The 11,619-nt window shown below is 38.0% G+C and overlaps 1 protein-coding gene and 1 long non-coding RNA gene across 3 annotated transcripts; one reads left to right on the forward strand and one right to left on the reverse strand.

The window, feature by feature from the left end:
• Positions 1 to 613: 613 nt before the first annotated feature.
• spartb (spartin b) lies at positions 614 to 8,806 on the forward strand. Of its 2 annotated transcripts, none has more exons than XM_041993864.1 (8): positions 614 to 852; positions 1,323 to 2,137; positions 3,331 to 3,528; positions 5,618 to 5,759; positions 5,877 to 6,071; positions 6,167 to 6,325; positions 7,092 to 7,182; positions 7,330 to 8,218. In XM_041993864.1, the coding sequence occupies exons 2-8, from the start codon at positions 1,328 to 1,330 to the stop codon at positions 7,400 to 7,402; spliced, it is 1,668 nt and encodes a 555-aa protein (XP_041849798.1). In that variant the 5' UTR covers positions 614 to 852; positions 1,323 to 1,327; the 3' UTR covers positions 7,403 to 8,218. The 2 variants fall into 2 exon arrangements, with proteins under 2 accessions (XP_041849798.1, XP_041849797.1); XM_041993863.1 differs by having other exon boundaries at positions 616 to 852; positions 8,076 to 8,806.
• Positions 8,807 to 9,728: 922 nt separating this feature from the next.
• On the reverse strand, positions 9,729 to 11,585 carry LOC121645430. The gene is made up of 3 exons (XR_006011426.1): positions 11,365 to 11,585; positions 10,803 to 10,967; positions 9,729 to 10,525 (listed from the first exon to the last, which is right to left on the reverse strand). It is a non-coding gene; the product is annotated as an uncharacterized LOC121645430 (long non-coding RNA).
• Positions 11,586 to 11,619: the final 34 nt, after the last annotated feature.

The raw sequence follows: 11,619 nt of genomic DNA on the forward strand, positions 1-11,619 counted from the left end.
TCCGTTTAGGCGAGTTTTAAGTTGTATTTTGAAAAGTACTTGTCGGAAATGTCCCTCTTTCTAAAGTAGCCTTTAACGGTTACTTGACTAATAGAAAGTATTGCACGTATCCGCTTTAGCCGCAAGAGGGCAGTAAAGACTCGCTGCTGTCTACCGAGGAATCTTTTGACGTTTTGAGCTTTACATTCAGTAGAAGTGTTTGATCTGTTAAATTAGCGTCAGGTGACTAAAAGGTTCTTGAACAGTACATCATTAGCATATTAGTTAAACTACCTAAATATTTAGGTCTATACGTGTCTCTATATATCTACGTTCTTTAAGTATGTGCTCAAATAACCAGACATTTTTAGACATTAATTCTGAAATGTTTCAGTTTTATTAAGACGACTAATTAATGTGAAAACCTTAGTAAAATTCGTGATCCTCTTATAAACTATCCTCAATTTGATCATTATAGATTTATATCGTTATAGATTTTTTTTTAATAACTCTTTACTCCCCTCCGGTGGTCACAGTGGTAAACTGCAAAAATAGTCGAGTTATTCTACGGTAATATGTTAGTACTTCCTGTAAACACTTTCAAAATACAGATAAAGATACACTTGAGGCTGTTGTACAGTTGTCACATCATCTATTCTTCCTGTCGTGACACTTCAGCTTTCAAAGGTCGTTAGTATGTGCTTTAACGTCACAAGACAGCACTCCACGTTAGGGATACGTCTAACAGTACAGCCTACTTAACCTAAGAAGCCGGTGTAGTTTAAAAGTTCACATTGTTCGGTAGCTGAAGACAGGTTAGCCACACGACAGACAACTGCTAGTTAAACTGTTTTGAGCTCTTCGCTCACTAAGGTAAGCATTGATGATGTTAGCAAACAAGGTAGCTATTGCTAACTTACGCAGTATATCACTAAAACTACTAACAAAATTACATTTTAACAAAATTGCCGATGTTATTTATGTCATTTATATGACTTATGTATTCTGGTCGAACCTTGTTTGTAAAGAAAAGTTTGGTGTTATTGGCTTGTGTTTGACCGTTAAGATTAGCTTGTTTTATTAGCCAACTTTGCGACTTGTTAAGCCAGCTAACACAACTTGAATCAATGAGATAATTTATCGTTTAAAGAGACTGTACATTAATTCCACCCGAAACTTTTGATTTTAGACCAGGTTTTATGGTGGATTGTTGCTAACCTGTAGCCTTAGTGAAAAGTTTTTAGTAGTTTCTTCATTCGTGCTGCGTTTATTTTGCGTCATCGTTGATGTTGTTAACATGGCAGTTATTTCCTGAGACTTACTCGAAGTTTTTTGTTTTTTAGTGGAAATGGAGAAAGCCAAACAAGATGCATTTGATAATGCCAGACTTGAAGTGATCAAAGATGGTTATGTAAGAGGTTTTGAGTGCATTAACAAAGGACTCACAGCAGATGAAGCTGGGCACAAGACACGGGCCCTGGAGCTTTACAGGCAAGGCCGAAAGCACCTCCTCCGGGCCATCAGTGTGCCTTCACAGGGAATGGAGTGTGCTGGGAGCTCCTGGGAATCAGCCAGACAGATGCAGCAGAAGATGGAGGAGACGTTGAATAACATCACCACCCGCCTTGCCATATTAGAGACTTCAGACATTGAAACAGCACCTGCACAGAGTTCTAGCAGTGTGCCTGATCATGGTGTTGCAGATATCTCTGCAGAAGGTCTTTATCCAAAGCTTCTTGCCAAGGAAAAGCCACAAAGGCCAGCTCCACCTAATTTACCTGCTGGTAATTGCCAGCTAGCTGGAGCCGTAGGTGGCATGGCTGCTAACTACCAGCCTGTGGTTCCAGTTGAACATCCCCCAGCTTACTCACCTCAGGCAGCTGATGGGCACCTGTCTATCTCTTATGGAACAGATTCAGGGGAAATGTCATTGGTTGGGGATGAGTTCTACAGCCGTACATCTAACTCACCCCCATCTCCCCAAAGTATGGGTGAAGAGGGACAAGAGCTGCTCTACATTCCTCATGGTGTTCAGATATTCTTTGTCACACCTGAGGGACAAGTGAGCGCTCCATCGTACCCAGGCTACCTGCGGCTGGTGAAGTTTACCAGTGATCACTGTGAAAGGGAATCTAATAGACCACCAGCATTTTTGCAGGTAGGACAGAAAAGTTCTTAGTAGCACAAAAAAAAACAGTCTTCTAGTAATTCTGACAGGCCTGTAGACCTGCATGATATCTGTCTGATGCAATAAATGGAAGTGAAATGTCATCACTGCAGCCACTTTTTTCAGTATGTCTTGTGCCCTTTAACCTGGTTTTGCAAGATCTGTGCTCAGCCCATCAAGATCTCTTCAGTTGTAGGAGGAGATAAGCTTTTTAAAGATCAATATCCGTTGCCCTATGTTCATGTGAGAGTTGTTTGCCAGTGCCCTAATCCAAATGGCTATGTTGTCACCTACCTACCCGGCTCAGAGTTGGAAAAAATAGTTCCTTTAGTCATTATTCATTTCAGTTAAGTGCAAGAAGTTAATATAAGGAAGCTTTATGGTTTGTTTGTGAATAATATAATTACACTGATCAACTTAATGTGCTTACTTATAGCCAAAAGTCAGCTTGAAGTGATACTGCTGTTACAAATAGTAATGCTGGTAGTGACACGTTAAATACAAAGTCTTTAGCAAAATTGAGTTTTCAGATTTTATCTTGTCTGACAGTTTTGCTCTGATAAGTGACCCACCATGCAGCCAGGGTACAGGTTATTAGCTCTTTGAACCACTAGATTGATTTGTCAATGTGGAGGTTGTATTTAATCATTGCAACCAATTATTTATCTATGTAAACAAAATCAGCATAGGTTTTTGTTGAGTGTTTAAATCAGTCCCTTATCATATATCTTAAACAAATCTGTTTGCCCACTGGTGGGTCATGAGACTGAAATCCACTCTTGATTGGGGAATTTCCCAGGTGTTGTGCCAATGGGTGACATCAGTGAGTCACATGAGGTCACGTAATTACATAAACCCTGCTTACCGTGCTGTCCCCTGTAATCCTGTTAGACATGCAACAGTCAGATGAGTTCTGTGTCTCTGTTTTGTCTTCTGTAAAATTCTTCACCCATTAAAATTGCCAGTAGATATGCTAGACTGATAATTATAAGGTTATTTAAATAACTTTTTTATATACTTTCAATCTATATTTGTTCACATTTCTATGTAAATTAATCAGAAAATCAAGGCATGTACCCATCATCCCACTATCTCATCCACATTCATACATTGTCATATAGGTTTTTAAATTTATTTATTTGATTTTATTTTTGTTTCATTAACTATCGTTTGTCTCCTGGCAGGTGTGTGACTGGATTTACCCGCTCATGTCCATGCAATCTCCAGTATTGCTTTGCAACACTGGTGTGTTTATGTTTCCGGACATGATGGCACCAGCTCCAGGCTATTATGTGGGGGTGGTGTTGTCGTCTGAGCTTCCCACTGCAGAAAGAGAGCTTTTTCAGGCCCTGTTGTGTCAAATGACAGATCTCAGGGTTCAGGTTAGTGTTTCTGTGTAGCTGTGTCTAGAAAAACACAACACGCTTTGATATCCTTTGGTTAACATCTCAAGTAACATTAGTTTTACAAATAATATGTCAATAAAACCAGCCATCAGTAGCTTTGTACCATGTATCATTATTTCACCGGCTTAATGCTGAGAATCATTTTTATAGAATATGCAGCATTTCCACCATTCTAGTCATCAAACAAAAATTACTCAGTGTCTTTTGGCAAATCCTCTTGTGCCACTGGTGGGCACTGAAAGCTATTTTAAGAAACTGATGATGAGCATTCTTGTAACAGATAATGCATCTGTGATGGACTAATGAGAATAAATTAGGGGAAAAAAATTACTTCACACAATCAAAAGTTTTCTTATCTTCACTTTGTAAATTCCCCATCATAGCCCTGATTATTTCTACATATTCAAACCTGAAATCACATCTTTAGTTGCTGATGTTGAACCTAAATAAATAAGTAGTCTATACAGAAAAATATTTTTCAGTTGCCAGTAAAAAGGGGAAGTTTTTGCTTTAGTATCAGTAGTTATTGGGGGAAAATTATGAGGGGAAAAAACTTAATACATAACATAAAATCAATTGAATTTTTAAAATTATTTTATTGATATTTGTATAGTTGAAAATGAAGCAGAGAGATGAGCATGACTGAACTCACTCAATCACCATGAATGCATTTTAGTGTCATACTTGTAGCCTGGCAACAACTGAGCTGATGATGTCACATCAAGCTCCAGCATCAGGACAAAGTGACCCACATTCATCCACCAAAATAACATAGGTGAACTCTCTCAGTAGACAACAATCAGAGCTTCACAGCCAACATTTGAATAATAAGCTGTTCAAGCTGTTTTCATCTACTTTTGCTTCTCTACTCTCCATTTGCCTTCATAGCCCGAGAGACGGGTAACAAGGTGCTGGAATTTGGAATATGTTTATGCAAATGTATTTTAATGTAAATATATATATATATTTTTTTTGCAAGTTATTTTTCATGACCATCCACACTGTTATTTTGATTAGTGAAATAAAGCGAAAAACACTTGTCTAATCTGCAAAACAATAACTTATAAGATTATTTTAACTCCTGCTTTCCATTCTGGAGGTCTCCTCTTCAGCTTGTCTGAACTCTGGGTCTTATTCCAGCTATTGGAGAGTTAATTTAGCTTCTCCCACATTTAAACAATCCCCCTAAAGACATGTTTACTCATTATAACAGATATTTAAAACATTATTACAAAAAAAACCATAAAAACTAAAAAGAAAAGTGCACCAACTAGTTCATGCTTGCTTGTGATTTGACTGCTGTTTTGCAGTCCCCAACACTCCACCTTCCTTTTTCTTCACGTATCACAAAAATGTCTTCAGCTGTAGAAAAATCTGAAAATAATTAGTCTCAACCTGCCAGAGGAAGGTAATTGTTGCAGATTGAAGAGAATTCTAAAATGTCATTTTCTTGGCCTGACATGAAGCACTTGCTGCTGTCTACTTCTGATCTGGCATCCTTCCCCATGTTACCCCTGCCTCAGCATTGTGGGGATTTGATCCTGGCAGGTGGGGAGAATTAATCAGCTATAATGCTCTTATCTGCAGCACTTAGAACAACCTCCAGAGTCTCAGCTGAAAGACAAGCGTCAGTTCAGCCATGATGGAGGAAGCAATGCTGGTTCAGAGTGATGCCAGGCAAGGTCATTTTTAATTAATGCAGTCAGGCAAGACATCTTCTGATGGAAGTGGTACCCTGTAAGGAAGTAAGCACTTTTATCTTGTTTTTGATTTTTGGGATCAAGTTGAATATTTGGGTCGTTCACTTCTAAGCTTTCTCTCTGAGCAGAATTTTTAAAATGGAAGTCTGTTGGGGACAAACAAAGGGGGCATTGTGATAAGAAGCACAGAGAGAAGGGCAGGGAGAAGCTACTGTGTACACTGGGAGGTTACTTGGAAGCGAGAATCTAAACTGAGATGTGTACAGCTACACAAAGTGATAGGCAAATTGTCCAAAGATTTAGACTGACAAGTAAATTTTGCTTTGTATATATAGTGTCTGTTATCAATGTGTTTCTATGATCAGGCTCCAGATGAAGCTGCAGACACCATTAATCTCAGCCAAAAGGTGCCTATTGCTACTCCTGAGGAGACAGCACCAGCTGAAACGGAGGAGGAGAAAAATCTGCCCGAATGGAGTGAAAAAGTGGCCAGTGGGATCTTGTCAGGTGGGTTTTTAAATCTGAATATCCTTATTTGTCAGTTTGTTTGTCATGAGTTTGGAATTATGTTGCAAATGAATATGTTAGCAATACAGATCAGCTAACCAGGTGTGATCCTGTCAGGTGCATCCTGGTTAAGCTGGGGTCTGGTGAAAGGGGCTGAGTACACCGGCAAGGCCATTCACATGGGTGCATCTAAACTCAGAGAACACATCACTCCAGAGGACAAGCCCACCCAAGTCAGCCCCACAGTTTCTAAAAGCCTCTATGTAGCCAAGCAAGCAACAGGGGGAGCTGTCAAAGTCAGCCAGTTTCTAGGTGACTAATTCATCTTCCGTCAGCATGTTTTTCTGACTTGGTGTGATTACAGTGTTTGGCAGCAGACCTCTAATTGAGTAATGCTGTCACTGCAGTGGACGGGGTGTGTACTGTCGCTGGCTGCGTAGGCCGAGAGTTGGCACCTCATGTGAAAAAACACGGAGGCAAGCTGATCCCAGAGTCCATGAAGAAGGACAAAGATGGGCGATCGAACATAGATGGAGCAATGGTGGTGGCTGCCAGTGGAGTGCAAGGTAGAGTAATATGACAGATTATCTTCCCCAAGTATGGTTAAATTTCTCAAACAGCTGGTGTTGCAGCCAGAATCTCTCTAGCTGCTGGTTTAGCATCAGTTTGTCTTTTACAGAAGGGTTTTTTCTCACTGTCATGTGAAGGTCATGTTATTGGTTGATTAGGTATGTATGAAATTAAATGCACCATAATATATTTAAGCAGTAGAAATGCAGGAAATTGCCTTAAACCTGTATTCTGTTTAATGTCCAGCAGGCAGTTGCTCCTGTGCTTGCAAAAAGAAATGTTTGTATAGAAGCATATGAAAAAAAAAAACTGCACTTCTTATTGGGTTTTTACCATTTTCTTAATAAATTCACAATTTTAGTTTGTAGCTGCAGGTTTTATATGCCTTTTTTGTGTGGTTTTACTTTTAAAGCCAGGACAAGTCATATCAAGCTGCCATTTTCAAGATGTGTACATTTCTTTATTTACTTTTTAAAGTTCTAAACATGAGGGCAAAATCTGTAATTTACAATGAGAGCTTTACAATTAGGACTCTTTTGATGTGTAAAGCTGGTAGTCATGACTGATATAGCTTATGATTAAAATTAATAGTTAAGAAAGAGTAAAGAAAATAGGTTTTAGTGGACAGTGACAGTCAATTTTGGAATTAAAAAAAGGAACTCAGGTTTTAAGAAAGTGTTCCTGAAAATAAAAGAAAATTGTAAAAATATGGAAAAACTGATTTTTACATGTAACATGAGTATGATCTCTTTATTCGTCCAGGATTTGCAACCATGTGGACGGGGTTGGAAGCAGCTGCAAAGGACATCACGACGAGTGTAGCAAGTGAGACAGTCACCACCATAAAACACAAGTAAGTCTCCCTTTCTAAATCACTAGCCTCCACCAGTGTCAGTTTGCTAAACTGTTTTTCAATTTGTATATTGCAAATTACATTTTGCACTGTTCAACTTAAACAAAACAAGCACTTACTTGTATTCCTCTTTAATTTGCTTTGCAGATTTAGGGGTCTACAACACATCTTTGACACACCTAATGACACACCTAATGAGAAAAAGTGTAATTTTTCATGATTATACACCTCTCTTAAACCTATCATACAACTAATCACAGAAGTAGCATATACCCGTTTTGTGCAGTGATTTTGCTTTTGCACAAATTGCTCTGTGTCTCCTATGCTGCATAAGTTCATGTCCCTCCTTTTTATACTAATCCACACCTGGGTGTCACCTTCACAGATTTCTAATAATACGTAACGGAAATCTCACAGTTCAGTGTTACTGTCCTGCCTGCCCCAATCATCTCATAAATAGTTTGAATTCATGTTGGGTGTTGCAGTAACAATGAAATATATACATAGTTTGCTGATTTCTATTATAGATTATCATGGAATGATAGGAATTTGCCATGAGATCTTTTTATATTTGGTTGTATTTGGCAATTTAAAGAAGAAAAAAAGCTGGACCTCAATATGGATTTAAAGTGGTTTTGCATTTATATGAATAGAGGTGTTTTTTTTTTTTTTTAGTAGGCAAATTGCCTGATGGGCTGTTGAATTGTTAATGTGGTTCTTAATTTATTTTCTCTGTGAAAATCAGGTTGTGGCAGACAGGCATGTCTTTATTCCAGATTGTGCACTTGCATGGGAATAAATTTAGCATGACTTCTTTGTAATCCCTGGACTGCCTGTTAATTGATTCTCCCACTCCTTGCTCTGACCTCTAACCCAATCTGACTCTGATGAAGGTACGGGGCAGCAGCAGGACAAGCCACGGACCATGCTGTCAATTCTGCCATTAATGTCGGTATCACTGCCTTCAATATTGATAACCTGGGGATCAAAGCTGTGGTTAAAAGGACTGGAAGGCACACAGCGCAGGCCATTTTGGAGGACCACAAGCTTCAGGAAAATCCACAAACCGGAAAGCAAGTGGAGAAATTGGAGAAATAACTGGTAGTGTCCTGCCTCTTTACCTCAACAAAGCCTTAACTTTGTATTTACTAATCAAAGAAATCTATATTTAATTTTATTTATAAAGCATTCTATATTTACAAGAGAGCTGTTATATGGATTTCCTACAGTTTCATAATGCTCTTAAGCACTTTAAGTTTTCTGTAATTTAAATAGATGGAACAAATTATCCAAACTAAACAGGGTACATTGATGCACTGTATAAGTTGCAGATATTCTCATTTAACTGAAGGAAGGTAACATTTTAACTTTACTGTTGGTATTTACAAAGCTTTGAATAGTTTCTAAATACATTTTTATAAACTTCATGAAGTTATTTGTTTCTCCCAGGTATAGTGTGAATGAATTATTCAATAAATGTCTCACTATCTTCATATGTAACCGATGTTTCATGTTAATTGTATTCTAAGTTGCACCATGTGGTGTGTGAAATGTTCTTACTGCTACCTGTGCCTGCAAATATCAAATATTAAAAAAAAATATATATAATGTTGTGGAAAAACTCAAGCTATAAAACGTGTCTATCCTTTCATTTGTGAGCTTGACCATAAACAATAGCAAGTGAGATTTCATCCCTGAGAAGGAAAAGTGGCCTACCTTTCAAAAGTTTAGTGGTTTGATCTCCAGGTTTGCATCTCAGTGTGACATTGAACCCCACCTTTTCTCTGATGAAAGGGAAGCAGTGCAGACTGCACGCTTAAAAGGGCTGCAAGTGTGCAGATGTGAAAGGGTGAATGTGGCTTTTAGTGTTTGCAAATGAAGAAAAGTGTGCTACATAAATACAGCCATTTACCATTTAATACAACCCTCATATTGAATGTTTCCATGTAATACTTCCACCTAGTGGATGGATGTGATGGCAACATTGCTGCTAATGAGCTCAAAGCTGCGGTTGAAAAGACTGGCTTCCACAAAAGCTTAACTATCGACAAAAAGACAATGCAGTTCAGATTTTGGTCATACTGTAACAACATAGCACTGGGGTTAAACAGTGGTTATAATTTTGTTTATTAAGTGGGAAATGCAACAAAGGAAGGCCTAGACAGTTGAGCATATGAAATGGTTAAGTTGCTTGCATTGAAGTTTGAAGTGGCATAATTCTGAAACATCTGATGTATTTGGATTGTTGTATATATATGTTTCAAGGACTAATATACCATTATATTTCTTTTATTTTACATTTTTATAGCAACACAGTTTTTCAGAAAACAAGGTGTAATATCTCATATCTGGAGCTTGAACTTTTTCCAATTTCATATTTAAAGGAAAAAAAAAAATTAAAGATCCACTGATCCCCAGTTTCTCCTAAAGGCACACCTTACATGCCAGCTCCCAGCCACTAGTGTGTGTGGATGGATGAAGGAAACAAATTATAAAGCATTTTTGAAAGAGATGCAACATAAACAAGACCTCACCTGCAACTAAACATTAAGCATACAACTGATAACGCTTAAACTGCATGGGTCCATTTAAGGTGAAAAAACAGTGTCTACAAGATTACCATCAGGGAAGGACAAGTTACCGCTGCTATCCAAAAACAGATCCAGCCATAAGGTACTAACCATATCATACTGACAGTCACTGTCCTGGACAAGTGAATAAGACATGGGGTCTGACACTGGATGAGTTCCATTTCCAGGTTTGAGGTCAACCGAATATGAAGTTGCACTCAGACATTGAGAAAACGGGATGAATAGTTGGTTTGTAAAATCTTCACCTGCAGTACTGTTAGGTGGCCCAATCAGGGCAGAATCAGTCTCACTCTCTAGTGATAAGATTACATTTCTTCCAGCACACTCCTGTTCAGGCGGACTGTAGTCTTGGGCTAAATTAACTGATGGAAAAGCAACAGGATCCATTTTGCCAGGAGTGACATCACATGACATTTGGCTTAAGCACGGGTCTAGTCCCATCTGTTGTGAAGTGTGGCTGATTGTTGGTGGAGTGAAAGCATGTGAAGTGAGGTTTATGAATGCAGAACGTTGGTTTATCCAGTCATTTTCCACAAAATGAAATGAGGGAAAAAGAAATTGATCTTGGCACACTGGCAGCATCTGTCCTCTGGGAACAGTTGATTTGTCCAACAATATTGGCCGGACATTCACAGTGGTCAGGCTGTCCTCTTCAGCAGGCATTTGATCCATCATCAGAGGACTGTTCATTGTAGTAGATGGCAGATATACTCATTTACAGATTCTTTAAATGCTTCGTCCATTGGCACAATCTGAAAGGGTATACCAAGTTAATTTCACAATGTGTGAACAACTATAATAATATCCTCTATTGGGTTTTAACATTAAAATGATAAGTTATTACCACGATGGCAATTAGCCCAATTCATATGAGACCTATAATATATATATATATATATATATATATATATATATATATATATATATATATATATATATATATATATATATATATATATATATATATATATATATATATATATATATATATATATATATATATATATATAAATAAAACCAAAAAAATACCCAATATGATAACTGACATCCCAACCTCTGCAGTTAAAAAGTCAGGAGTGTAAACTCCAGCTGGGCTTGTGTTTTTGGACAATAATGGAGGAATCCAAAGCTCACTCTTGTTTTCAGAAGAAAAGCTGCCCTTCAACAGTTTTATCTTCAGACTTATCCTTAAACCTGAAAGAAACACATCTGAACCTGAACAACACACAATGTGTTTTTCGCTTTGTGTTGAGTGATGTGTGGGGTGTATAAACGCTAAGATGTGTTGAATATGTTATGTCTATACAGAGGTCTACAATCCCATGTTATTATTATACAACTAGCAAATTTTGAGAATCAACATGTTTGAAAGCTTTTAAAAGATCATTTGGTTACCTATAACTTATATAGGAAGCGTTTAGAGCATTTTACATCTTTTTGCAAGCTCGCATTTAACAGTAATCCCTTAACAGGCCTGTTGGACAAAAGCCCAATAAAAATGTAACGGGTGGCATCCGGTTGAACAAGAAAGCAAGCAAGAAAGAAAGTATCTGCTTCTGTAAAAATGCAATACCAAGGAATAGATAATTACCCATCAGATGATCATCTGCTCATGACTGCTGACTAGTACCTGAACTCATCATTCAAATCCTCATGCACTTTTACTACACCTGACTGAACCAATTAAATATATCACCCACACATGTGAGAGCAAATATCACATGGAGTGAGTAGTTGATACATCTGGTTTATAACTCACAGTAAACTCTACAGCAGGGATCTCCAACTCCGGTCCTCTACTTTCCTGCAGGTTTTGGATTCTACACTGATGCAACACACCTGACTC

This window comes from Melanotaenia boesemani, chromosome 9, assembly GCF_017639745.1.
Source record: "Melanotaenia boesemani isolate fMelBoe1 chromosome 9, fMelBoe1.pri, whole genome shotgun sequence".
NCBI lineage: Eukaryota > Metazoa > Chordata > Actinopteri > Atheriniformes > Melanotaeniidae > Melanotaenia > Melanotaenia boesemani.

Excerpts from the sequence above, each read along its gene's own strand:
- spartb (XM_041993863.1), top strand. The coding sequence starts at position 1,328 with ATGGAGAAAGCCAAACAAGATGCATTTGATAATGCCAGACTTGAAGTG. Across the intron at positions 3,529-5,617 it reads TGACAGATCTCAGGGTTCAG|GCTCCAGATGAAGCTGCAGA; the intron begins GTTAGTGTTTCT and ends TTCTATGATCAG. Across the intron at positions 6,072-6,166 it reads CAAAGTCAGCCAGTTTCTAG|TGGACGGGGTGTGTACTGTC; the intron begins GTGACTAATTCA and ends CTGTCACTGCAG.